The 27563-nt window shown below is 40.6% G+C and overlaps 2 protein-coding genes and 1 pseudogene across 4 annotated transcripts; all 3 read left to right on the top strand.

Moving 5' to 3' along the window:
• Positions 1-776: 776 nt before the first annotated feature.
• Positions 777-6714, top strand: LOC115673089 (vacuolar protein sorting-associated protein 60.1-like; annotated as a pseudogene).
• Positions 6715-8299: 1585 nt separating this feature from the next.
• LOC115673122 (vacuolar protein sorting-associated protein 53 A) lies at positions 8300-20599 on the top strand. Of its 3 annotated transcripts, XM_056308232.1 has the most exons (25): positions 8300-8483; positions 8595-8909; positions 9001-9095; positions 9789-9845; positions 9976-10126; positions 10808-10878; positions 11387-11511; positions 11833-11993; positions 12116-12257; positions 12979-13042; positions 13789-13971; positions 14075-14116; positions 14601-14705; positions 14801-14860; positions 15272-15349; positions 16043-16150; positions 16234-16299; positions 16942-17019; positions 17111-17244; positions 17322-17415; positions 17775-17852; positions 18597-18659; positions 19604-19672; positions 19754-19849; positions 20163-20599. In XM_056308232.1, the coding sequence occupies exons 2-25, from the start codon at positions 8861-8863 to the stop codon at positions 20457-20459; spliced, it is 2466 nt and encodes an 821-aa protein (XP_056164207.1). In that variant the 5' UTR covers positions 8300-8483; positions 8595-8860; the 3' UTR covers positions 20460-20599. The 3 variants fall into 3 exon arrangements, with proteins under 3 accessions (XP_056164207.1, XP_030451064.1, XP_056164208.1); XM_030595204.2 differs by having other exon boundaries at positions 8300-8909; XM_056308233.1 differs by lacking the exon at positions 15272-15349 and having other exon boundaries at positions 8300-8909.
• Positions 20600-23591: 2992 nt separating this feature from the next.
• Positions 23592-25220, top strand: LOC115667704 (cytosolic sulfotransferase 12-like). Its single transcript, XM_030589259.2, has 2 exons — positions 23592-24253; positions 24443-25220. The coding sequence occupies exons 1-2, from the start codon at positions 23699-23701 to the stop codon at positions 24962-24964; spliced, it is 1077 nt and encodes a 358-aa protein (XP_030445119.1). The 5' UTR covers positions 23592-23698; the 3' UTR covers positions 24965-25220.
• Positions 25221-27563: the final 2343 nt, after the last annotated feature.

The raw sequence follows: 27563 nt of genomic DNA, 5'->3' as shown, positions 1-27563 counted from the left end.
AATTTACGTAACTTCTTACTGGGACTGATCTTCTTAAACTTTACCTCGTGGTGCACTAATATTCCATTTTTTTTCGTCTCGCCAATATCCCGAATTTGTATTGGCGATCCACAATTACTTTCCGTCATAGTTCAATGGTCGTTTCAAATGTTACACGGCGATGCTGCTACGGTTGGATTTAATTATGGATGGAACTGTGATGGGATGCATTTTTGGATCGCCGGTATAATTTTGAAGGTATTAATGAGACGGAATATATATATTTTTTGAGATATCGACGTTCTACCGAAGAAAAAGTCGAAATGAAAAAGGAAACGAAGCATTATATATTAGGAAAGTTATTTATCAATCGATCGGTGTCCAAAAGAATCTCTGCTCGAATCACCTCAAAATTAATAAACAAGATTAAGCCGCACGAGGATTAGATCGATTTTCCCTTTATTGCCAATGATTTTTGGCTTGGCACGTAGGACTGAGATGCAGTGATTATAAGCTAATCAATTAATTATGCTATTGTAATAAAAAAAAAATTTCGAAAAAGTCATCAGAATTTTTAAACTATGTCCATCATAATACATTTATAATAAACTTTTATTTTGTAAAGTTAAAAATCTCAAATTTATAAATATGTGTCATATTTACACTGGGTCAAGGTCATCAAAACCTGTCCATATGGACGATAGAAAGCAAGTGGTACAGACAAAACGCCCAAGTTTTTTTATTTTTATTTTTGGTTAAAGCAATAATAGTTCTTTTTTTTTTTTGTGGAAATGTAATGGGTAGAAATCTGTGGTAGCTTTCACTTTCCACTTTCATGGCGCTTGTGGAAAAAGACTCCCATATGGCGAATCTCTCTCTCCTGCTTCTCGCTCCGGTCCACTGACAGTGCCGCTTCTCGCCGGTCCTCGCATTCCCGACGCTTTTCTTCCGGCTTTGCTCCGCCTCCGCGTAAGAAAACCTTCGTCTTTGCTCCCGTTCCTCCGGTGAAACGCAGCTGCAGAGGTTCCTCCAGTTTCGCTCCCGAAGAAGAAGAAGAAGAAGAAGAAGATGGAGAGAGCTTCTGGCGTCAAGAAGGAGAAGGAACCCGCTTCCTCCGTTCAGGACGCCTCCGATCGGGTCTCTCTCTCTCTCTCTCTCTCCCTAACGCACACGCACACACAGGCTCGCCAACACAGGAATGCTCGCACTCACTTGCACTGGTCATGGTTGAACGCTGTGCCGAAGCGGAACTCCTTAGTCGCTGTTCGGTTAGGGTTTTCGTGCGATCGATTTCCTTTCTCACAGTTCCTCTGTTTGAAAGTTGAACCGCTGCTGCTGCCGCTGTTGGTATCACTGTGACGGTGTTACCGATCTTTTGATGCGCATTGTGTGTGTTCGGACGCGAGCGTGGCGGTGAAATGGTTGTGTTCACGTTCTGAGATGCAGCTGAGGACGTAATCATAGACATGCTTATATCAAAATCGGCTGACCGTCGGTGGTTGCATCATACACTGTCGTTTCTATTATGCGTGCGAATTTGGTGCATTGCGTTATAACGTTATAATGTCGGAAAATCGAACTTTTGCTTATATGGGGGCAACGCGCTGTCGTCCAGATCACCAGAAGAGGCGAAACGATAGATGACAAAATCAAGAAGCTTGATGCTGAGCTGAGTAGATATAAAGAACAAATCAAGAGAATGCGGCCTGGGCCGGCGCAGGAAGCTAAAAAGGCTCGAGCAATGAGGATTCTCAAACAAAAACAAACGTATGGCCTCTTTTGCAAGTTATCTGGCTTTTAGGTTCTAATTTGTTTCTGGATAACTTACTGCTTCACTTCATTTCACCGAGGTGTGGTATCTTCTCCTTTATATGAGATAAATGTGGAGCACCTTTAGTATTATCAGGTCTGTGGTTCATGTCAATTGAGGATGCTTTGAGATGCAATGGTCCAGATGTTTGGGAGAGAATGTGTTATACTAGTGACTGTCGAAAACCAACACTTCCATTGGGCCGTGAATTTAAGATCTTGTAACTTTTTACTCCACATATATTTGATTTGAGCTTGAATGAACATATTAACTTACTTCCAGATGACATGAATTGAAACCAGCGATCTTTTTGCTTTGCTTTGGTTACATTTTAAAAGATTTAGATGGAAATTTTTTCATAATTCTTCTCCTCCCATTGAACTTAAATGGAAACTTCAAAAACAGAAAGAGAACCCAAATTGAAACTTCTACATGCCTTATAGTAACGTGTGCATCGCATTCACACCCAACCATTTTCTCTTTCCTGCTTAAGTTTTTCTGATCTGAGGTCCACACTGCCTCTGTTATTGGTCCATCTTAGGTTAACATGTTACACCAAAGGGCTTGGGTGAAGTAGTGTCTGGGACTATAGATTAACAGTACTAGTTTTTGTCAACCAAAGCCACTACACTCTTATCACTTTGGACCATGGCTAGCTTGGCCAAAAGTAATTTGTCTTTTCTCTTTAAAGGAGAGCCCTGCTTATGATAATGTGGAGTCGATAATAATTGCTTGTTGTATATGGACTTGGTCCCGAAGAGAGGACATGTCTTCCATATCTAGCAACTTGTAAAGAATGGGCATCACACTGTGCACATGGATTGATGCAGCTATTTTCCTGGATGTTTGTTTATTTTTAGACCAGAATAAAATTTGTACTTGGGTTTTGATTAAGTTGATACTTTTGACTGAGGTATGTATAATAATTTTGAAAAATTGGAGCAACTTGGCATTTTGTGAGTCTCAAATTGCTGCTGTGTGTTTTCTTAGTTGAGGAAAGAGCATCTTATGAGTTCCCTGCAATTTTTCGTATAAGTGCTCTTATCATGAAAGTCTGTAAACAGGTATGAAGGACAACGTGACATGCTATGCAATGAGAGTTTCAAACTTGATCAAGTTGCTTTTGCTATTGAGGGTATCAAAGACAAAGATGCACAACAGACTGTATGTGCTACTACAATTCACACTTTTCTAAAATTTGCAATCTACCACCTACCTCACGTAAATGGCAGTATGAGGATGATATCTCTGGAGTGTTGATGTATGATAAATTTTTCGGTTGTTTTTGTTCCACTTGAAATTTTACTCAGAAAACTGTGTTCATAATTTGTTTGAGTTTCTTTTGAAGGGACTAGGTTGTCTTTACACGAATTTGTATCTTGCCTAAAAGAATCCTATCTCTTGACTAACATTCTAATTATCAGTGTAGATAATGCTCTGGAACGGGTATTTTGGAAAAAAGTAATTGGAATAGACTTCCTGTCCCTCAAAATTTCAAAAATTTCTTAAAATATTTCCAATGTAAGACATTCTGAAAGTATAATGATTAAGGTGTCCTATTTGGGGATCTGATCAGAAACTTTTGAGATTACTTCCAAAGCCAGCATGGGATTTCAATAACTTGATATAGTGTCTCCAAGAAGAGTAATTTTATTAGTGCTAATTTTCTGATTGGCAAGGTTAGGCTGTGGCTATCTGTTTGGCTGTTCTTTTTACTGGAGGCTTGCACAAGTAACAAGAAAATGTGTATGCTTTGCCAGTGTTGCTTGTGCGGCATAACGATCCTTGTAATATTCACAGATGAGGTTTTCCTTGTCGGAAGTGTCCTTTTGTGTGCTTGATCTGACAGTTATGAGTCCATCTTTCAGCAAAGTTATATTTTTCATTAAATTATGGTCTCATTTTTCAGCAGGTCAATAGTGCATCTAATTTAATTAAATTTAATTTACTTATCTTTTTCCAAAACCATAATTGCTGAATCGTGTCTGTAGGTGAACCTGAGTTTTATTAACGTCCATTGTAAGATTTGATTCATGCCGCATCACATCTGGTTTTTTTATTACAGTTCTAAAGTTACTGTTCATATTTGTTTTTGGTAGCGCCGCAAGACGCATAATTCAAGACAGTGCAACCGAAGCTTTATGTGTACCCTGTTTGGAACATGCTTGCCTACGTCTTGAGAGGTAGGGGATGAGCCATTTGCCACTAGCAAGGGATTTCTAAGTGATATACATTAATAATCTTTGGCGCCACATTACTTTGTTTTTGCTATTCTTCGAGTCATTATTGCCGGGATCAAATTTCGTTTTGTTCTTCAGGACCTTACATAATTTTTATTAGAATAATGCTACACATACTAAGACTTTACTAAGAATTTCTTACTAAATGACATGGTGACCTATGTGGCATGCGCCATGTCATTAAATAAGTGTTAAATCATCATCCAAATAAAGTTAGTAAAAAAGGGAAAAACATTAGTGAGGCAAGAACAATTAAAGGAAATTTAGTTTCCCATTTTACCATAATTTCTTCGCAAAATTGCACAAAGGTCCTTTCAAGCATTATTGCAAGCTGCTGTTGAAGTCTACCCAACAATGTTTGAAGCTCTTGAAATGGTTTATAACTTGTTATATGAGAATGTTATCTTAATTGTACTTTTTCAACATTGGTGTTATTATGGTTTCACCAATAGTTAATCAATTGCTATTAATTGCAATGTTACTGGAGTTTATTAAACACGTGAAAATGGAGATATGTCAAGTAAAATCATTTCACAAGGAAACTTCTAGAGATATTTCAAAATATTTTACTAGAAGTAATATAGGATTTTCTGTCTGTGCGAAGAAAGACATGAAAGGAAGAGATTTATTTCATTGGACGTTTGACTGAATCAAAACTTCACTTTTAGTTATTTTATTGTCATGATAATAAGAGTCCATTGTGCCAAGAAAACTGAATCTTCCTTTTTATAATCAATGAATCTAAAAGCATGATTTGAGATGTAGGAACAATCCTTGAGAGGAGATTTGTTGTAACTTTGGAAGAAAGGATAATGGAATAAGAAACTAAATTTTCTTTGACTATTATAGCCCCATTATATTGTTTTCCCCTTTTCTATACACAATCTATAATTTGATTGCCCATTGTGCACTATTAGGACGCATGCTCAATAGGCTGTCGTATCATTTAGTAAGTAATTTCTAATAAAGATATACTCCGTGTAGCTTTACTTCTTGAATTATCTATTTGTTTCACTTGATACTGAACCTGTATTCGTCTTCTGCTTTCAGCTGACGTCTCTGAAGTATGCCTGTATGGATTTGAAAGGCGTGGTGAAAATCATGAAGATCCATGGCATTGATTTCTGTGATTTCTCCTTTACTCTTTTATTTCAGTCTTGACGCTGACTACTTTTGGATCAGCTGTTTCTTCGGACAGTTTTATAGAGCTTGCATTTGCAAGATGAGATGACGGACCTAATGGACGTAACTGATGATTAGTGAGATACAAGAAACCTTTGGTGGGAGCTACAATGTACCTGATGACTTCAATGAAGAAGAGCTCATAGTTGGTGAGCTTCAATTTAGTTTTCATTATATATGCACATGCCTCATGTGACAAAAGGGGTACTCTTAATTTTGGCAATTGCTAAAACACTGTAGTTCGCACTGTTTATCTAACTACTGCACATGGTTGTGACCGCTTTGAAAGTCTTTTGAAAAGTTGCTTTTGAAATTTATTTAGAAGTCGTTATCTGATGGGGGGGGGGGGGTATTTTGGGAGCTTGGCCCCGGAACTGACACATTTAGATCAAGTCAAATAAAATAAGTAGCATAAATTGAGAGAAAACTTGTATTGTAAGTCTCATCGTTTGAGGAAGATGTGTTGGAAGCTGTTGGTTCAGAAATAAGGTAGAAGACTATGTGAATCTTGCTTCAAAGCCGTCTTCTTTCGGCTTCTTTTTTTTGGCCTCTTATGCAAGCAAATGTACTCCTAAGAAGCAGAACATAATAGTAGCTGAGGCACCACACTTTCTGACTTTTGTTGATAGAACTAAATGCTTTGGAAGCAGACATGGGAATGCAAACAGAGACCAGAGGGCCTGCGTATCTCCAATTGGATGAGGGGCGGATTTGGATGCAGAGCTTGATTTGCCTTCGGCGCCAGCAACCAGCAGGACATGCTGCTGAACCTGCTGGCAGATCCAATTCCCAGGTAAATATTGTGTGTTCTTGCTTGCTGGTGGCGGCAACCAGTAGACGCGCCGTAAAATCCTTCTAAAACTTGTTGCATGCATTATTTGAGAAAAAAATTTAATCATGATTTTCCCATATCACCCCCTCAATCTATATCCTGTGTTCACTACCACTCTTTGCTTTTCTGTCGTGCTTTGGCGGTACATATTCTGCAGACAAGCAAGCTGCTTCTTTGGGATGGTTACATCATTGAATTATAGGATTCTCGATGTTTTTTGTCTTGTTTGTTATTGGCTCCTTGTCATTGCATCTCAAGTAGAGTCGCTTGCGAAAAATTAGAGCAGCGAATCTCATGGTACATCTCTTCCGTAATCAGGCAGAGGATGAACTGGGTCTACCTGCTGTCCCTCGTGCAAAAGAAATTACCTGCCTTCTTGATAATGTGTCGGTCCCGAGGAAGAAGATGGAGACGCCTGCTGCAGAAACGAGATGCAGAGAAGTCTATTTGATTCTGTAGGGTTATGCAGCTTTGTTTTACTCCTTTCTGCTGTGATGACGATTCTTTCAACAAACTAATGACAGCAAGGAGTCGACGAGTGACCCAAGCTGCCGAGTTTTTGAGTTTGTAAAGGGGAATGGAAGATGATTACAATGTGGAATGACCAATTGGTCTGCAGTTTACTTTCGAATCAGTGGTTATTCTGGTGGATATAAGTTTGCTTTCTTCAATAGCTCCATGTTCTTTTTGAGAGATCCTAAGATCATGAGTGGGAATATATAATGGGCAATGCTAGTAGCTTGCCGTGCCCCTTAAACCGGATAGATATACATTGAGCAATGCGAGAAGCTTTGAAAATAAAGAACTAATTTTTTCCGTCAGTTATTGGTGATCGCTCACATGTTTAGTGACTTTCCAAATAGAAAGGTGAGTTGCGATTTTAGGAACTAAATTTTTCGTGCTGAGGTTAGTAATTTTTTTATTTGAATTGCAAATTTTTCTCTCATTAATAATGAAGGGTGCTTTTGCCCCGCAGAAAATTATTTCGTGGAAAATGAATAATTATGAAAATATTTTCTTAAAAATAATTGTTTGCATCGCCTACAAAAACGAATGAACAAAAAAAAAATTTCATCGTTTACGAAAATGATTGCTTGTATCGTTTAAATATAAAAATATATTTTTCGAAATATTTATTTTTCGCGAAACGAATGGAGTTAAAATTTAGTCATGCATTTTGTAATTTCCAAGTTTCGAATTTCAAAAGTTAGTAACATTTAAATGTGGTCGATAACTTTTAAATAGAATAGTAAGTTGCAACAAATTATAGGAAGCAAGTGTTATTATGTTTCATTAATATTTCATGATAAGTAATTTCTCTAAAAGCAATCTCGTCGCACCTTAAATAGATGGGGGTAAATTGACGTCAAAATTATAGGAAGTAAGTAATTTTAATTTGATTGACAGAACATATTAGTAATTATAGACATGCAATTTTTTTATAATTGTCAATATCTTTTAATATCTGAAAATAAGTATGAACACGTCAGTTACTTATAAAATTCGTGTGTCTAGTAACTTTCCAATATAAAAAGTAAAAGTTACTAAGTTGTCACGAAAATTAATTAAAAACCAACAAAACACGCTGGTACTCTAGTCCAATTCAATTAGTTGATGGGCGTATATCGATATTCAGTGTCTACGAACTCAAGCCGTTTGAAAAGACACGAGATGCTAGAATTGTGAGGAAAATTATCCAATCAATTCTAAATTTATTGTACTAATGAAAAATATCTTTATTGTTCACGAAAATGTTTAGACATAAATTGTTGTTGACGATGAAAACATTTTCTAGTGATTAATTATTTTAAGCAACATAAGCGATCATTTTTAGAAAAATATTTTTTAAATTATTCATTTTTCGCGAAACAAATGAAGTGTTAGCTTCAGAATTTGACATTAGACGTATTCCTCAAGCATGATTATTCGAACATCCGACTTTAAACAGATTAGCTTCCAAACCTATTTTTAAACTTCAAGAAACAGAAAAATGAAATTGGGTTACCAAACGGATTTCTGTTCCAAACATGTTCCCGAAAATAAAAAAGTAGAAAAACAGAGAAACAGAATAGCAATCATGCGCACCCGACCAAATTTTACTTTATTTTCTTGCCGAAATTGAAAAATATTGTCTCTATTATGGAAATAGAGCCGAATCTTCAATGTTGATATTCATACTTTTCTTTTTTCTTTTTATTTTTGGTAATTGTTCGGAGCACTCCGTTTTTTACTAGGCCCGCTCCTCGCCCTCTCCTCTCCTCTCCTCGCGCCTTTCATGCCGTCGCTTGACTCCGCGCGTTAAGCTTTTAGCTGACGACGAATCGAGACATTCGTCGCTGCTCGCTCGCTCGCTCGCTCGTGCAGAATTCGGAGCAGTTCATCTTGATCTGCTGCTCTCCAAAACAAGCTTCACGACTCAATCGTCGGAGATCTTCGATCGGTAAGTCCACGACCGAATCGATCCCTCGTATTTTCTTCTTCCTTCCTTCTTGTTCCTCCTCCGACGTCGGAGTCGGATTGTGATCGGAGATTCATCGAAGATCTCGAGCAGTCTCCGACCGACGGAGACTTTTTTGCCTTTTGCCACTTCAATTTGCTCGGAGATCAGTGGCTCCGGTGCCGTCGTCGGCGCCAAGCCAGAGGCGAACTCGAAATCCGTGCAGATAATGCGGGGATGACGCGTGATGAAGGATTGCGGAGGGGAGGAAAGTAGGGAGTGAACTGATTCTGCGCATCGCGCGGGGGGTTCCCGCCCACCGGCTCTCACAGGTCGAGCTGGCGGCTGAGGACTTGCGTTCGCGACCGATTCATAGCGCGATGGACAAGTCGAGCACCTTGGAGTACATCAACCAGATGTTCCCTACAGGTCCCTCTCGGTCGTGCATTTCCTCTATTGATGCGATTGTCTGCGGCGCTGGTGTGTTAACGCGGCGAAGGACGCTTTGTTTTGTTTCCAGAGGGTTCGTTATCCGGCGTCGAGCCCCTGATGCAGAAGATACACAGTGAGATTCGTCGGATTGATGCTGAAATCTTGGCAGCTGTTCGCCAGCAGGTCGTTCTTTTTCATCTTTTTTTCCCGAGTCCTCTTTGGCATATCGTGGAATTGATTCAATCGTGCCTTGTGAATCTCGTCATGCTCCCAAAGGAGTTTTCCAACGAAGTAGCATGTAGTTTACTGGCACATTGTGGAGAGATTAGTTCGTGTAAGCTGTAAATTCTTCCGGACAAGATGGTGCGGCAGTTCCGTAGGATCATGAGTTTTTGCTCTTCACAACGCTGAAATTGCAAGAGCGGAAGAAGCCACACTGTTATTAGTTTTCTTTTTTCGTCTATTTTTGCTACCGAGTCATTGGATTTCCTTGTGATTCTTAATGGATAAGTAGCTGATTTATGCTGTTATTGGTAAGGTGAAATTTTATAGATGTATTTGAGAGAGGTTACATTGAGTACTTCTTCGCTGCCTAGTTTTGGATCTGTAAGGGGCTTGTACAGGTCTCTTACTTATTTCAAAGTGCTTACGTAATAGCAGTTCTCTGTGAGACTGGAAACCCAAGCTTACATGACTGTTGTTCGGCCTTCTTTGCTGCTACACCGTCACTTGATTCTACATGAGATGTGGGGAGGAAACAAGATGTCGAAATGATTTGGAACGTTAATCATAATCTCATACTTATTACGAAATTCTGGTTTTATTCATTTTTTCTATTTAAGCTTTTGACAACTTCTCTCCGGCCCATTCCTACAGAGTAATTCAGGGACAAAAGCTAAGGAAGATCTTGCTGCTGCTACACATGCTGTTGAGGTATGTTAAAGAATAATCTTAAGTTACTATTCATCTTTGATGCCATCCTGCAGAAAGGGAACTTCAACTGTTTTGAACACCACCTCATCAGTCTGCTATTTTTATGTTCATATGTTTTCCTTTCAAGCAGGAACTCACGTACAAGATTCGTGAAATAAAAACCAAAGCCGAGCAAAGTGAGACAATGGTTCAGGAAATTTGTCGTGACATAAAAAAGTTGGATTTTGCTAAGAAGCATATAACAACAACGATCACTGCCCTTCACCGTCTTACCATGCTTGGTTAGTGTCTTTGTGGTTTACATTATATCATTTTGGTATCATGCATGCCTCTTATTTTGCTCTACATGGTTGTGGATTCATTGTGGGCAGCAATCATTCCCTGGATTTTAATTAATATCGGGAAAATAAGGATTTGTTTCTTCATCAAACATGTTTACTTTTAGTGTTGTGGCTTTATTTGGGAGAATAAATGAATTGTGAATTTGTTGGAAATATTGATATTCATGTCTGAATACACAATATTACATACACACTATATTTTTCACAGTGGGTTCTTATCTTGAATACGATGACAGATTATTTTGAGCACTAGCTTGCGTGCTTCTTGTCGCTTGGCAATTACACAACACAAGAAAATCAAACTAAAATAAGACGAGGATCATTTCCCAGTTTCATTTTGCTTCTTTCCCCATTTTCACCAGGGGTATGTCATTGCTTGCTTGAAATCTGTTTTGCGCTGCCCTAGGTGTCCAATTTATTACTTTGAAGGAAATATGGTACAAGGTGGACCTCTGGATCCTGTTTTATAGATTTAGGGTTTTGTTATGTGCTGTAACTTGTGACAATATATCTGGCATATTTCATTAAGGTGAATAATAATTTTGGCGTGATTAACTTACTTTGACAATACCATCTGAGATGCTACAAATTTAACTCGTGATGCTCTTTGTCCTATCACAGTCTCAGCCATTGAGCAACTCCAGATAATGGCTTCCAAAAGACAATATAAAGAGGCAGCTGCACAGTTGGAGGTACTGTGATTGCTCGTGAGTCAAATAACTTGTTAGATTGAACATTATATAGAGGGTTGGCATGACTTTATTGATAGAATTTCTTGCTATAAGCTTCTTTTAATGTTCACTCTGCAAAAATATTCTTTGAAGGTGGTCAGCTCTTGATTCCTGCTAATTTATAGTTGTTTAGGTTACTCATCACCAAAGAAGGTTCCGGGCTTATCTAGCTCTATGGAATACATTATAATTTGCATTATGTTATATCTATGCGAAATATAGAATGACATCCAAGTGCAATTGCCTTACCTGTAAGATTTCATGAGTGCATTTTTCAGTTTCGTCCTTTTCCTGCATTGACTTCTGAGATGAACTGGTTCCTGCTTCAGTCATTGTATGCCGTGGAAGGCCTCCTTGTGCTTTAACTTGATTGGTCATTCAGATCTTATCTCTGGGAAAATCTAGATTTTATTGTGCATAGTCCTGTAAAAAAGCATTGATTGGGTTTTTTTCTGTTGATGCATTTCAGGCTGTGAACCAGCTGTGCAGTCATTTTGAAGCCTACAGGGATATTCCCAAAATAACAGAGCTTAGAGAGAAGTTTAAGAATATCAAACAAATACTCAAGTCACATGTGTTCTCTGATTTTTCGAGGTACCTTTTTCTTTGAATGCATGAGTTCCTGTCAGTCATGAATAGTCTGTTCTCTGTATGCACATTGTTTGTCCTCTATTTGATTATTCTTGACTATTGTTTCAGTAGTACTTAGTGTCCAAATGAGCCTCTAGATGCATTCATGTGAAACTCAATAAGATAGATTTTTGCAACTCTTCCTTCTTACGTCTTTCTTTTTGCTTTGAGGCTAAAGTTGAAATACTGATATGGCAGTTCTTTTGGTTTGCCATTTTGAAATTTATCTCCAAACATACTTTTTGGATAATCTAGATTGTGTACTTGACTGGCCCCTTATTTCAGCTTAGGTACAGGAAAAGAGAGCGAAGAGACAAATCTGCTGCAACACTTATCCGATGCTTGCTTAGTAGTTGACGCATTGGAGCCTTCTGTGAGGGAGGAGCTGGTGAATACATTTTGCAGCAGGGAGCTCACGTCATATGAACAGATATTTGAAGGAGCTGGTCTGCCATTTTTTCCTACTTTGTATTGTGCATGTGATGATATACTATTATTGTCGGACTTACCAAAGTTAACTGTTTGCTTTTTCTGAGGTTTTCAAGCTGATGTGTTTTTGTTTCTATAGAACTTGCTAAGCTGGATAAAACAGAACGGAGATATGCCTGGATTAAGCGTCGAATGAGAACCAATGAAGAGATATGGAAGATCTTTCCTCCTTCCTGGCATGTTCCTTATCGGCTTTGCATCCTATTCTGTAAGAAGACAAGGTATACTTACCTGAAGATATACCGTTTCTTGTGTTGAAATAGTGTTATTGTGACCATGTCTAGCTATTAAGCGGTCAGTCAAGTAAAGTTGAGTTATCACAGTGCGACTTTTATTGTTACCACAATGAAATATCTCAGTTTGCTGTTATTATTTAGAACTTTCAAGATTAGTGATCAGGGTGTCCTTAATCAGATGAGCTTGTAATAAAAAAGTGACAAAGGAACATTGCAGAAACTGCTAAAAGAGCTATGTATTTTGTAATTGTGAAGTTTGGCTGGCCTTATGAACATAGTCTGTCAATTTCGTGCCAAATGTTTCTTATAAGCTCATCCTGAGGAACTTTATCATTTTCTTCAAGCATGAATTATTTTTTAGCGACAGGTTTTTAAAGGAGGAGAAAAGATCACGTTTTCCCCCCTTAAACATGTGCATTCCAACGGAGGTGGAGTCCTTAATATGTGTTTCATCAGTACTCTAGAGAAATTTTCTTACTTTGAATACACCAGCGTTAAACAAGTTCTGAGAAGGCTGAGATTTGTGACATGATCATTGCACTGCCCTACATATGCTAAGCATGTGGAGGCAATCAAAGCCTTATTTAGTTTGTGAGGGCTTGCAGTTTGCCCTCTCAATCTTGATCTTGCAAGTATTGCAGTAGTTTCTCTGTAGCACTATGAAGCAAAAAGATGTGACTGATCTGCTTCTTGGATATATCTTCAGGAAACAACTTGAAGAGATCCTCGTCAGTTTGAAGGAAAAGCCAGATGTCGGTACTTTGTTATTGGTAAGTTTCTGCTATCCGAACCCTCACGGGACCTTTCATTTCTGCTGTATTCACTATGTCTGTATCATGGCTCATAATTTTTTTAGTAAGGCTGTGTTTCCAGGATGTTGCACGGCACCACATTGGTCTGAGAATCTATGTAGGTCTTCCCTATGTAAATGCTTATACATGTATGTAGTCTTTGAATCAGTTTTCAGAATGTCTTAAAGTGGGCTTCTGAGATGCTAACGCCTCAATAATCTCCGTAAGATGATCGCTGATTAATTAGTTATCTCATGGTCAGAGTCAAATCAAGAAGTCCCCTAAAGCATTTTGTGATCACATGTTGTAGAGATAATTGAAGTTTTTAGCTTGATCATGAATATTGATGTGATAGTATCTATTCTGCTAACCTGTCCTAATTTTTTTCCTGGGCAGTGTCAACTTGACTAGATTTTACCTTGTGCATGTGCTATACCTTAGTGTGTTTTCATCATCACTTGTACTTTTGAGATCCTAATATGGGATCTTCCCTAATCCTTGCTAAACATGTAAGAGTAAGAGAGGGTAAAGAGGTCCTTGTGGCCCGCGTGATCTCATAATTCGCAATTCTGTATCTTGTCACTGTTACTTATGCAGGATCCTCTAAGTGGAAACCTCACTGAACATAATGTCATTTGGTTGCTTGATCTCATCGAATTTGAACATTTGGAAAGCTTTTCGTAGCCTCTTATAGAACGTTATTTGTCCTGGATAATTAACTTTAGGCACTCCAACGAACCCTGGAATTTGAGGATGAATTGGTAGAGAAATTTGGGGGAGGAGCTAGGAGCAAAGAGATCATCAGTGAAGATGATATTGATAAGGGTGAAAATAACAGTCAAATTGTGTCTGATATACGAAAGAAGTACGAACGGAAACTTGCTGCACATCAAGGAACTGAGGATGAGGTAAATCTATGACAGTGCTTTAAGCGATTTCTAGTCCTTAATGTGAAGTTCTGTAAGATTGCCTTTTCACCCTTCTGCCAATTCTTCTGGTTTCAATTGACAGGAGAAGGATGGAAACAAGGATATGTCAGTGCCTGGTGCTGGGGTAATTTTTTAATCTTGTGTAGAAAACAAGAAATGAAGTAGGTACTTGTGTTGGTGCGTCTGAGATATATCATCTGTATGAATTACCTTGTCTTGTGTGTGGAGATTTTATGTGATTTATCGTCACAGGATTAAAATTCCTGCTTAAAGTTTGCATTAGATAGAATAAGACCTATATTCTAAAATTTTCTTATGACTTATACATTAGGATGGCATTGAACCATTTTTTCCGTGAAATTTTTTTTCTGAGGAAATCCATTTGTGCAACGACTATTCTTAGGCGGGTTTTTACTTCTAGACCAGGGTCAACAAGTCTTGAGGATGGAGAAATTAGAGTGCTTGATCTAAGAATAAGGAATGAAAACTGTGGTTCCATTGTTTATGTTTGGGTGTCCCGGCGTGCTTTCTTATCACTTTGATTAAAGATTGTGAACAGCGTCTATTAACATCTTTCAATGACAACTGATTCCATTCGTTGATGACAGTTCAACTTCCGTGGAATCATTTCATCTTGCTTTGAACCTCATTTAACGGTATATATAGAGCTAGAAGAGAAAACACTGATGGAAAGTCTGGAAAAACTTGTCCAGGTAATTTCACTTCTTTCTTATTGGACTTTGGCTCTCCATATTTTTCATTCAATGATTTATGACTAACATTGACTACTTACGATGTCCTCTATTAGGAGGAAACATGGGATATTGAGGAGGGGAGTCAGAACAATGTTTTAACCAGTAGCATGCAGGTAAGCAACTGAAATGTTGATTTCGGATACAATTGCAAGTATTTGATGCATCTTTTGAGTTTGGATTCATTGATCAAATATAGGTCGAAACTTTTGTAGATGTTGACAGTGAATCAATTAACGGAAAATTTGACTCATGTATATTTGGGTGGAGTGAGAAATCTAGTGACTGCTCTTTCGGTTCTGCTGTCTTGACTCTGAACCATGATCTCGATGGATTTGCTAATTTTGTGAATATTTAGATTTTCTCATGAATGCTCATGGGGATATTATGTGTGCATCCTGTGGTACTTTTCCAATTACCATCTATATAGAGAGATGCAGGACTAACTCTATACAGTATACTTGAATGTAGCATGGTAAGTTTTTTAGCATTTGTGCTGACAGACCCTCCTTTTTATGTTGTCTTAGCTGTTTCTTATCATCAAGAGAAGCTTAAAGCGTTGCAGTGCTCTGACAAAGAACCAGACGTTATTCAATTTGTTCAAGGTGTGTTGATCGAATTCAATGGTTTAGATACCTTCCTTTATATTGGGATTGGTGATGGCACTCGTAAAGATTTTCTCAAGCTAGAGTTCCTATGAACTGGGCAGATAACAGAACGCCTTTATTAGAGTGATGTACTGTAGTTGTGATGGGTCTAGTGACTGATCCATGTGGCTCAACGAAAATAAGTTCGTAGCTACATCGTTCATTCTTTAAGTTAAGTTAAGCAAAGTTTGGTGCAAGTTAGGTGGCATAAGCTGTAGGAAAAGAATGTATCGTTACATAGAGACTTAGAGTGTGTGCTGTAGAGGATAGGTGGCTTCACACCCCCCCCCCCCCCCCCCAACCTTTTTTTTTGCGTTGTGGGGGCAGGCAGCTGTTTAGACACTTAGGTTTTTGAGTTTCAAATTGTCTCTTACTCTCTCGCTCTCTCTCGCTCTCTCTCTCTCTCTCTCTCTCTCTCTCTCTCTCTCTCTCTCTCTCTCTCTCTCTCTCTCTCTCTCTCTCTCTCTAGGTATGAAGATCTTTTACCTGAACATTTGATCATTCAATTTTCTATTCATTTTGCATGTTATATGTCTAGTCATGCTATTTGAGAATTAGTATCTGCAGTAAAATCTCAAGATCTCATCCAGTTCACCATCACAAATTAAGATTTCAAAACCTGATAGAACTTGACTTGGAAACTATGATCAGGTATTTCAAAGAGTTCTTAAAGCATATGCCACAAAACTTTTTGCAAAACTACCTAAAGGTGGTATGGGGCTTGTTGCAGCGGCCACAGGTATAGATGGACAGATAAAGGTAGTCTATTTTATAACTTTTTTCTGGCTCTTCTTTAAAGTTCTTATATGTTCGCTTTTTGAGCAATCATTGTAATTATGCAGACTTCAGACAGAGACGAAAGAGTGATCTGTTACATAGTGAATTCAGCTGAATACTGCCACAAAACGGTTAGTTATTAAATGCTTATTGTTTCCTTAACGATTATCGTGACTGCTGGGTTATTTTACCTTGTCATATTGTTAAAACAATAGAAGAACAGTTTTAAGCAACATGGAAAGTTGTAGACTATGTGTGCTTAATAGGAGGTTATTGTGTTACATTTCTTCGGGGAAGAACATAAAAACATCATTGCTGAAATTTTAGCAATGTCCCACCAGAAGGTTCTTTGGACTGTTTGTGCTTTACTTGATAGTGTATGACCAATTGCAATGCCATCATTAAAACTTCAACCTTTGTAGTTAACTATTCACCAGAAACTTCCAAATGCCATCATTAGGGTTTAAAGTCAAAATTTTTAGTCTTGAGAGTGGTATTGCAAGATTTTATTCTAATTGTTAATGCTAAATATCAGATTTTCAGAGTCAACTTTGCTATTGCCTTTACCATTTTAGGCAACAGAATGCAATTAGACAATGCTTTTTATAGTGCTAGAGAAAATTGTTCCACAAGGGCATCACTACTACGAGAAATTGTTTGATGAGGGTTGAGACAATATTAGCTTGTTACAGAATATTTGATTTTTTGTATTCCCGTCTGATTGGGCAAAATCGGTGTAAGTTTATCGTAACTGCAGTTTGACATTTTGATAGTCTGGCGAACTGGCTGAAAGCGTATCAAAGATAATCGATTCGCAATACTTTGATGGTGTGGATATGTCAGAAGTACAGGTATTGTTTGACATCAATTTGCATGCACTTGTGAGTTACTCATGTACAGTTCTCTTTGTCACTAATTGCTAACTTATAAGCAGTATTGCAGGATGAATTTTCTGCAGTCATAACAAAAGCACTTGTGACTCTAGTGCACGGCCTAGAAACGAAATTTGATATAGAAATGGCCGCCATGACACGCATCCCATGGAACACTCTAGAAAGTGTCGGGGACCAATCAGGGTGAGATGATTTCTACATATCCAAAACGCATTTAATGGAGATTATGATTCGCTTGTATGACCACATTCTTCTTTCAGGTATGTCAACAACATAAATCTGATGCTGAATAATAGTATTCCTGTGCTTGGAAGCCTTCTGTCTCCTATTTATTTCCAGTTCTTCTTGGACAAGGTAACCTGAAGGATTTTTCTATTTCCTGATTTTATGCATTAGCCTAGATATTTTGTCATTTTACTGCAAAAAAGAAATAAACTGAGGCACAACACTTCCTACGAATCTTTCGTCGTTAGTATTTCTTATGTTGCAGAACAATGACATATCTTCTCAGGAGCCTCTTTCCATAGTTATGCGTGTCTATACTCATTGTCAGCTGTAGAATAAGGCGAGTTTCAGTTTAGCCATCTTTCTGTTAGGCAGATGTTTTTACAAGCCAAAGTAGTGCCCATGCATTTTGTTGCATAACTTCCAGCGGAGATATACTTTCTTCAGTCTTTTATTTTACCTTAACCTTGATAACTTCGTTCTTGCAGCTTGCATCATCACTTGGTCCCCGCTTCTACGTCAACATATTTAAATGCAAACAGATATCTGAAACTGGAGCCCAACAAGTAATTGCTGCTTCTTTTTATTGTTTGTCATCATTCTGAAGCATCTCACTATTCAGAAAGGTTTAATATTTTGCATTTGAGGCTTCTGTGCTAAGACCGACTTTGAAGCAATACCTGGTCAATTGACATATAGGAATCATATTGAAATATCTCTCTATTCAGATTACACCTTAAATTCTTTGCACCTGAGCAAGAATCATATTGGAATTCTCCTTGAATGGAAATGTCATCTTGACTTATCCAAATAGCTACACGTGGATCTAAGTGCTTTGATTTCTAAGCCACTGCATGGAATGAGAGCTTTCTACTTCCAATTGTTTCAAGGAGTAGTTTCTTTTAGATTATTGATGTAATTATAATTAAGGGGCTCAATGTCTCTCATGTCTTCTATCTTTATACTTTTGAATGGTTTATTGTCAAAAAGCGAAACATGTATAACTTTTGGTGTATATCTCTTGATGCGTGCCTGTTGTTTTTCTCTTAAATGAACAGCCAAAGGACACATTCAACACCCTAAATTGGCATGATAAATTTACTTTTGCAATGGCTAATATCATAAAAACTATAGATGAAATAACATAGTTCAATTTCGAGAGATATTTTATTCTGTGGTTTCGTTGATTGAACTTTCAATGAAAAGGACCTTGTCTATTGTTGTTGCGGCTTCGAGTAGAAATTGCGTTTCTAGTTTGCGGAATCAATTTGATGTCGCGGAATAATTTTAACTGTATCATACTTTTGCAGATGCTGTTGGATACTCAAGCCATAAAGACAATCCTTCTAGATATTCCTTCCCTAGGCCGACAGGTGAGTTAATACATTTTGTTATAGTTTTATTGCTTCGATGACATCTAATTATACTCTTCAATTTCCTTTTTCACTTTTTTTTCTATTGTTGACAAAACATCTAAACGTGCAAGTTACCTAGATTTTTTCTTTTAGCATTTTGTGGATGTGGTTAACCTATGATGGCAAATTGTATATTGCTCACACTGGAATGAGTGAGATTGACTTTCAAGTACAGCCACCAATTGCTTGGAACTCTGAAACCCTGCTCACCTCTCTCTATTGATCGTGTTGCTTGCACCTTGGAGCACAGTTATCCATCTCAACCTATTTTTTGGACTCCGGGTTCTTGCTTCTGGTCGTCCATGACTTACTTAATTGGGGAGTTTGTCCAGTGTTGATTTAGATTATGTTTCTTGCTTAGTTTTTATGATACCTTTTGCAACAGACAAAATCATTCAGCTACTATATACTCTGCAATAGCTCTACAAGGATACTTGCAAAGTTATGTTGCTAGTCATAGCTGGACTAGATAGGATGGCAGTGGGCCTAGAACATCCCAGCTGTCTCAGTTGACTGGAGATGCAATAGTAACTAGGGAGGTCCAGATTAAGCTGATGTGGTGCAATTGCGAGGGACTTGGAGATCATAATGTTCGGTGGCAAAAGGACTGGCAATCAGCTTCCTGTGATAAGAGAATAAAAGTTGATGCTTTCAGGCAAGCATAGATAAGTAGGCAGCCAAACTGTTTGGCTCATATTTTTGCTTCGATTCATAGTCAGAAGATCCTATATCTGCAAATTTTACAGGAAATGAAATTAATTTATATTGATGTGGTTACATGGTGCACGTTTGATTGGAATTCTTGGTCGATCCCGGCTGTTATTTAAGGGATTCTTTCGTCTTTTCTTCCATTTGACAACCAAGCTTAGGCAACCATTTTGTAATCTGTTTCTGTGGTGCAGACATCAACTGCTGCCAGCTATTCGAAGTTTGTAAGCCGAGAGATGAGTAAAGCTGAAGCACTTCTAAAGGTTCTCTTCTTTACTCCATTACTCTCAAGTACGTGAAGTCTCCTTTATCTGTTGCACTCATAATTTGTTTTCCCAACGCAGGTCATTCTGTCTCCAGTTGATTCTGTGGCAGATACATATCGTGCATTATTGCCGGAAGGGACACCAATGGAGTTTCAGCGTGTTCTGGAGCTCAAGGTAGTTGACAGAAGATTAATCTCTTAGGCAAATTTTGATAGCACTTGCTTTTTTAGACGATTTATAGATCAAGATACACCAAGGGAAAAAAAACGACATTATTTTACCAACATGGCGACTTGGTTGGCGAACAGTCTTCTCTCGTGATAAAGAAAAACAGTTCTGCTGTGATCTCTTTCTTGTTTGCAAGATGGAAATTAATCAGCAAGCATCAATGCTTCATCATTTCTCCACGATTTCTTTATATGGATCGTAACTACCTCATCTAGGGTTTGTTTTTATGCTAGTTGTGACGTGGAATCGGCATGTGCAGGGGCTCAAGAAGGCCGATCAGCAAACTATATTGGATGACTTCAACAAACTTGGACCTGGGATCACGCAACCTCCCGTAGCACCACCCATCGTTCCTGCTGCCCCAGCTCCCATAATAGCTCCTGCAATGTCCAACATTGCTTCAGTCGGCTTGATTGCTTCTGGGGAGGATGTGCTCACTAGAGCTGCCGCGCTTGGGCGAGGTGCCGCCTCAACGGGTTTCAAGAGGTTTCTTGCTCTCACGGAAGCAGCTAAGGATAGGAAGGACGGACCTTTTAGGAAGCTCTTCAATGCTTGATCATATGAATCCTCCTCATCTCTGTGAATTCTCATTTTTGAAGATGATTCCATTTTTGGTAATTCCGTATAGCTCATGCTCCATTTGTAACTCTTCCTCTAAGATTAAACGAAATCGAAAAAAGAAGAGCTTTTCTTGAAGGACCACGGTCTATTCTTTTTTAGAATAGTAGCAAGTTGACAGCGCCAAGAGAAATGTAATTTTCTGAGTGAGGTGAGAAACTTTAACAACATGGTATTAACTAGGGGTGTCAATAAAACCCGGGCCGGCCCGGCCAGACCCGCGCCGACCCGGTCCGGCCCTAAAATTTGGGATATTTTGGGGTCGGGCCTTAATCTTCTTCGAATATGGCCCTAAAATTTGGGGTTTCATTAGGGTTGGGTAGGGTCAGGCCGACCCATTAACACTTTGGGCCGGCCCATCTCCCTCTCTCAGACTCTCAGTCCGACTGAGTCAGTCGCCAATCGCCATCGCCATCGGACGCTCTTTCGCCTCGCCTCGCCTCGTCTGCTCTCGTCTCTACCCCCGTTGATCATCTCTCTGCATCTTTGCTCGTCGCCGTCGCCGTCGCCGTCGTCGTCGCTCGAGGTCGGTCTCTCTCTCTCTCTAGCTCTGCAACGCCTCTGTTAGGGTTCGCCTCTGTTGTTGTCCTTTTCGCTCCGCTTGCCCTAGCGTCCTCGATTTGCTCCCTTTTGCTCCGCGATCGCTTGCGCTCGCGAGCTCCCGCCCTTCCGTTCACGCTCCGGCGAAGATTGCGGGGTCTCCTCGAGGACTCGGAGCGGTGGCCGGAGAGCGGTGGCGGGCGAAGCGAGAGTGAAATCTCCCGCTGATGGGGAGAGCGACGAGCTCAAGTTCCCCAAGCAATGCCGCGCAAGGCATCGGGACGAGAATGTATGTTTTTCTGGGTCGTGGGTCTTGAGTGTGATGGTGTTCTTGTTTCCTCTTTTGCTTGGGTGAGATCTTATACTTGCGAGTCCTCGGTTCGAGAATGTATTTTTAGAAGCTGCAACTTGTTCTCGTCTTGAATTGGTTTCTTTTTTTGGGTGGTTCTTTGGAATGAGAGGTCTTGACTGAGTCGGTTTTAGGTATTGTTTCATCAGTGTCTCCACATTTGATAAGTTTCTTGAACAATATTTGAACTTTCTGCTATTTTTTGGATTGTTACCTTCGTAGTAGTTTCTTTTAGAAGGTAAGGTACGAACTGATCCTTGTCATCTTGGTTGCGTTAAGGATGAATTAAATCTCCAGTTGGTTGTGACGTAGGAAGTTTTGCTGAAAAAGTTTGGTTCGTTACACTTTGCATCTCAAAATTTGAGTTTGTCAAGCTATGTCCTGTGTTCTTTCATTCTTTCAATTTGCTCACTACATTAATTGTCTCACTTTGTCCAACTCTTTAGTTATTTTTTAATCATGGTCAATTGACTAATGCCTTAAGCAAAGGGTCATTTCTGTTACTCAATATATACAAAAACTGAACTTTGACTTTTACTTGAGACTTTAACAGCATCTGTAGGAAACAACTGTGGCTAATTATGTGGATTGGCATTAGATGGGCATTGCCGACTAGTTTTGAGAATTAAAAAGATTTAGGTAGGTAACATATGAGGCTTGCTGACGAGTTTGCTCTTGGTGGCAGAAACTCGCAGCCAGTGATGATTGTTAATGCTAGGGATTGAGTGTAAGTGAGAAGGAGGGAGAGAGGGATTTCAACTAGGATCTGCATAATTTTAAGATTTTGACTAATGGTTTGGAGACTTATTTTGTGTTGAAGTTATTCAACTTTGGATCATGGATTCATGGGTAACTCTATATGCCATTATTTTCTTTGAGAGATTTGCATCATTTGGTTGTAGAAGATACAGCAGGGTGTTGAACTTTAGATTGACAGCTAAGAATATATTTTGATGATTAATTTAGGTTGCTAAGAATCATTGTTATGTCATCAAATACCAATTGAAGGCTAATGTGTCACTAGCATTTGCAAATTGGTTCCATACATCCAGTTTAATCTAATATCTTGTGAGTTATGATTGCAAGAAAACAGTATGGCATTTTGCTTTAATCTGGATGGATAGACATCAAGAATTGATTATGAATGATTTGCTTATGTCTAACCTGCCAGGCAGAGCCTTTTGGCTTAAGCAAAGGATTTGGAATTTCAAAAATTTAGTGCACATCTAAATTGTTCAAGTGATATCTGCAGGACTTTAATCACGATTACTGAGAATATTGCTTCATGGTTAAATAGTTTAGGTCTTTTGTGAATTTTCAATCTGTTCACAGCACTTGAAGAAGCATGGACATTGTTTTTTGTCTTTTTGCTGTGTCTAATAATTGTTAGGTCTATTTATTCATGAATGCGAGTTATAGTCCCTCTTACAACCTAAATGCCACAATTGTAGGTACTTCAAAGGACCCGAGCTGCTTGTTGATTTGCAGGACCATATCTAAACATCTATTGCTGGGTCTTTCATTTATGTAAGTTACTTATCTGTTATGTTGTTATATCACGGGTCACCTTTATATCAGTCTCAAATGATTATTTATTCAGTTAGGTGCCAAGGCTGAAGTCAGTCTTTGTATGTTGATCTTCAATAAAAGAGATCAAGTTCTATATGGATGTATACATGTATTGCTTGCTGGAAATTTTTCTTCATGAGAATTGTCTTCTGCCTTTTGATGTAACTATCTGCGCGAAAGCGAAAAAAAAAAAAAAAAAAAACCCGAAACCTGACCCGACCCGGCCCGGCCCGGCCCGGGCCTTGGGGGTGTACGGTGAACAGGGTCTTGGGTGGGTCTGGGCGGGTCAAGCATGACCCTGTAGGTTTCGGGTCGGGTCGGGTATCAAGAAAGCCCGACCCGACCCATTGACACCCCTAGTATTAACGCATATTTTTTCCGATTCTTTCGGACCTCGGGGATGGAGATCAGTCTTGGTCGAGAAGGAAGCCGTGTTGCAAATTGTTCCGGCTCCTAGAATGAATGAAGCGAATGCGATACTTCAACTGATAAAGAAGAGAATAAATCACAAAGGCCGTGCATTTGCTTTCACAGTTTGCTCGAAAGTGTTCCATCTCGAGACAAGAGTGTCTTTGGCATAAGCATCAGCTGCCCTTTCTAAAAGATCCTTTACAATCTATCCGTACGAATGGACTATACATGATATGCACCAATTGATCTCAGCCTGACTCATATGTCTAAGTTTTCTCCGGTGACAACAGAACCAGAAAAGTGCTCCAATGGAAGTAACACAACACCACAAAACACTGGCCGTAGCTACCGTGAATGTTGACGTCGAAAAGCCGAGAACCACGGGTTATACTGCTCCTACGGAAGAAGAAGAATCCATATCGCTCGACCAGCTCCCAAAGCAGTTGTTCTGGGAGACTCGAGAACTCTTCCAGTGGAACGGCTTCTGGTATCGCCCCTGCCATCTCAAGGCCGCCCTGGCTCTTCGTTCACGGTTCCGGCCGCGAGACGACGACGTCCTCTTGGCATCTGCCATGAAAACTGGAAGCACGTGGCTCAAAGCGCTCTGTTTCTGCATCTTGACAAGCACTAAACACAAACAGAGTCAAGAGAATGGCAACATTGCAGCCGGCACCGAACAAGAAGATCGGTTGGAAGACCCCCTGGCGGTTAACCACCCCGCGCATTACGTGAAGACCTTGGAGGTCCAGGTATTCACGGAGAACCCGCCTCCGGACCTCTCGGTCATCGAGTCTCCAAGGTTGTTCCACACCCACTTGCCTTACAGTGCGCTTCCCGGATCCGTCAAGGCCTCTCCATGCAAAGTAAGTGTTGCCTAATCTTGAACTCTAGGATACCCAACCGATCATAAATTAAGAAGCTGCAAGGCTTGCATTGGGTCTTATGGAAAAGCTTTTCATGCTGTTTCTGCACTGTGATCGATTCGGTTCACCACATTCACCACATTCTCGTAGAACGAGTCTATAGCATTTATTTTTTCCTCTCCATGCCAGATCATCTACCTCACGCGCAACCCGAAAGACACCCTCGTCTCCCTGTGGCACTTCTTCAACCACCTCCGGAGCAACGAAGAGGGTCCCTTCCCGTTTGAGCGCGCCTTTGAGGGCTTCTGCGATGGGGTCTGCTTGTTCGGGCCTTTCTTTGACCACGTGCTCGAGTATTACAATGCGAGCTCGAAGATGCCGGAGAAGGTGCTGCTCTTGAAGTACGAGGACCTGAAGAGAGACCCGAGAGGACAAGTGAAGCGGCTGAGCTCATTCCTTGGGAGGCAGTTGGAGGAGGAAGAGGAAGTGGAGGACATTGTTTGGAGGTGCAGCTTGGAGAGGCTCAAGAGCTTGGAGGTGAACAAGGGCGGGGTCGATCCGTGGGTGAACATGCCGAACAGCGCCTTCTTCAGGAAGGGCATTGTCGGGGACTGGAAGAGCTTGTTCACGGCGGAGATGGCCCAGCGTCTCGACGAGATCGCAAGGACGAAGCTCGAAGGGTCAGGACTTGACCTCTGCATCGATACATGACGGAGGCGGCTCGCGTAGAAGACAAATTACGCGACCCGGGTATGCATTGAAAACTTAACACACACACACACAGAAATAACGTCGAGTCCCGCTAGCTATTTCCATGCAGTAAAGACACGCTCGTGTCATGATCTCGTGAAATCCGAATCAATAATTCGGGAGGATCCAATCTTAATGAGATCCTTCCAATAAAATCGTTATGTAAACTGAGTTACTGTTCTTGTTGCAAACAATAGAATGTTCAAATGATGCTTCACACTGGCCGCTAAAGGCAATGGGGCGACTGCCACCCATCGCAGCTGCTTTACGGACGGATTTATGCCGTCTCTAAAAAAGCAGTATAGGGACGGGACGGGCCGTTTCCGATAGTTCCGTTCCTAGTTTAGTTACGGAGAGTACGACATCGGTTATGTGGACGACCAAAAATCATCATCTAAAGTGTAATTGAGAAGACAAGCCGTGGTCACTAAGACATCCTTTCACGTTGTATTTATGGTTTTAGAGTTTAGTGAAGTTTATTTAGAGTAGAACTCCATAGAATTTTCACCCTAATGTTTCCTAGTTAGGGTACAAATTTGAGATAGTGGATTGATTTTTTAAAAACTTCGTATAAAACCTTATTTTCAACTCGATAGTATGCCAATATGCAAATTCATATCCATCTTCCAATGCATGTGAGGTGAGAAATGAGTGAAATATCTTGTTGTCTGCATTTCTGAAGTGGAAACAATATTTAGTTGTTGTTATCATTAGACCCACACATCCCATGGGCATGGGGAAAATTACCAAAAAAGTCCTAAACCTTTTGCAATTATGCCAATTCAGTCCTAAACCTTTTTTTTTTGGCTAATTCAGTCCTAAACATTTTGCAATTGTGCCAATTCAGTCCATCCGGTCACTTTTGGCCTGCCGATGCTGACGTGGACGCCGGCCGGCTGACGTGGCAATTTTTAATATTTTTTAAAAGATTTTTCGATTTTTTATTTTTTTCTCTTTCTTTTTTTTTCCCCTATTTTCTTCCCCGATCCAGCGATCGGCGAGAGGCTGAGGTCGGCGGGGTGGACCTCGCCGGCCATGGGCGAGGCTGGCCCTTGCCGGCACTGGTGAGGGCCAGCCTCACCGTCGCTGGGCGAGATCGAGCTCGCCCGGCGACGGCGAGGCCGCCCAGATCTGGCGAGACCTCGCCGTCGCATGGCGAGGTCGACCTCACCCGGCGACGGCGACGGTGAGGCCGCCCAGATCTAGCGAGGCCTTGCCGTCGCTGGGCGAGCTCGACCTCGCTCGGCGATGGCGAGGCTGGTCCTCGCCAATGCCGGCGAGGTTGAGCTCGCCCAGCGACGGTGAGGCCTCGCCAGATCTGGTCGACCTCGCCCGGCGACGGCGAGGTCGACCTCGCCAGATCTGGGCGAGGCCTCGCTCGGCGACGGCGAGGCCGCCCAGATCTGGCGAGACCTCGCCGTCACTTAGCGAGGTCGACCTCGCCCGGCGACGGTGAGGCTCGACCTCGCCTCGGCGACGGCGAGGCCGCCCGAGATCTGGCGAGACCTCGCCGTCGCCGGGCGAGGTCGAGCCTCGCCATGGCCGAGCGAGGTCGAGCTCGCCCAGCGACGGCGAGGCCTCGCCCAGATCTGGCGAGGCCTCGCCAGTGCCGACGAGGGCCAGCCTCGCCCATGGCCGGCGAGGTCCACCCCGTCGGCCTCAGCCTCTCGCCGATCGCCGGACCGGCGACCGGGGAAAAAAAAAGAAAGAGAAAAATATTAAAAATTGCCACGTCAGCCGGCCGGCGTCCACGTCAGCACCAGCCGGCCAAAAGTGGCCGGATAGACTGAATTTTGCACAATTGCAAAAGGTTTAGGACTGAATTGGCAAAAAAAAAGTTTAGGACTGAATTGACACAATTGCAAAAGGTTTAGGACTTTTTTGGTAATTTTCCCCATGGGCATGCATTGAAAGAAGAATATGAATTTGCATACATACTATTGAGTTGAAAACAAGATTTCAAACCTAAAGTTTTTAAAAAATCAGCCACCATCTCAAATTTGTATCCTAGGAAACATTAGGGTGCAAATTCTATAGAGTTTTACTTTAAATAGAATTCGACACTACATAAATGTATCCCAACACGATGTGAAAGCTGTGCACACATGATTGTGGGATCGGATGATATTGAAATTTCAAAGTTAATTACATCAACTAAGGATCTGAAAGGGTTCATTTAACTATTTAAGTGTGTGCCCACACGATAAATGTGATTGAAAGTTAATACAAAGTGTTTAGTAGTTTTCACACTGATCAAGATCAGGGTGGCTTTCGGGCAATATAATGGGGCGCGAGGTGGACCTCAGAGAAAGAAAGAAGGGAATAAAAATCTAGGCCAGAGCACGGGTTTAGGTCTACCAAAGACATGAGGAAGAACTGTAATTTCCTTTTTGTCCCACAACCTCGATAATCTCGATAATGTCCTCTTCCACTCTCAGTTTCGGCCTTCCTCCCATTGCCATCACCCATCGTCTTCAAGCCACCATCACCATCAACGCAGCCACAACCGTACCAAATACCAAATGGGTTCTCATGCTATTGCCAATTCCCATATGCATTT

This window comes from Syzygium oleosum, unplaced genomic scaffold (assembly GCF_021117445.2).
Source record: "Syzygium oleosum isolate NSW1041296 unplaced genomic scaffold, Sole_v2.1 Sole_v2.02, whole genome shotgun sequence".
Lineage (NCBI taxonomy): Eukaryota > Viridiplantae > Streptophyta > Magnoliopsida > Myrtales > Myrtaceae > Syzygium > Syzygium oleosum.
This window is presented reverse-complemented; position numbering and strand designations above follow the sequence as displayed.

Excerpts from the sequence above, each read along its gene's own strand:
- LOC115673122 (XM_056308232.1), top strand. The coding sequence starts at position 8,861 with ATGGACAAGTCGAGCACCTTGGAGTACATCAACCAGATGTTCCCTACA. Across the intron at positions 13,043-13,788 it reads ATGTCGGTACTTTGTTATTG|GCACTCCAACGAACCCTGGA; the intron begins GTAAGTTTCTGC and ends AATTAACTTTAG. Across the intron at positions 17,416-17,774 it reads TCCAGTTCTTCTTGGACAAG|CTTGCATCATCACTTGGTCC; the intron begins GTAACCTGAAGG and ends TCGTTCTTGCAG.
- LOC115667704 (XM_030589259.2), top strand. The coding sequence starts at position 23,699 with ATGGAAGTAACACAACACCACAAAACACTGGCCGTAGCTACCGTGAAT. Across the intron at positions 24,254-24,442 it reads TCAAGGCCTCTCCATGCAAA|ATCATCTACCTCACGCGCAA; the intron begins GTAAGTGTTGCC and ends TCTCCATGCCAG.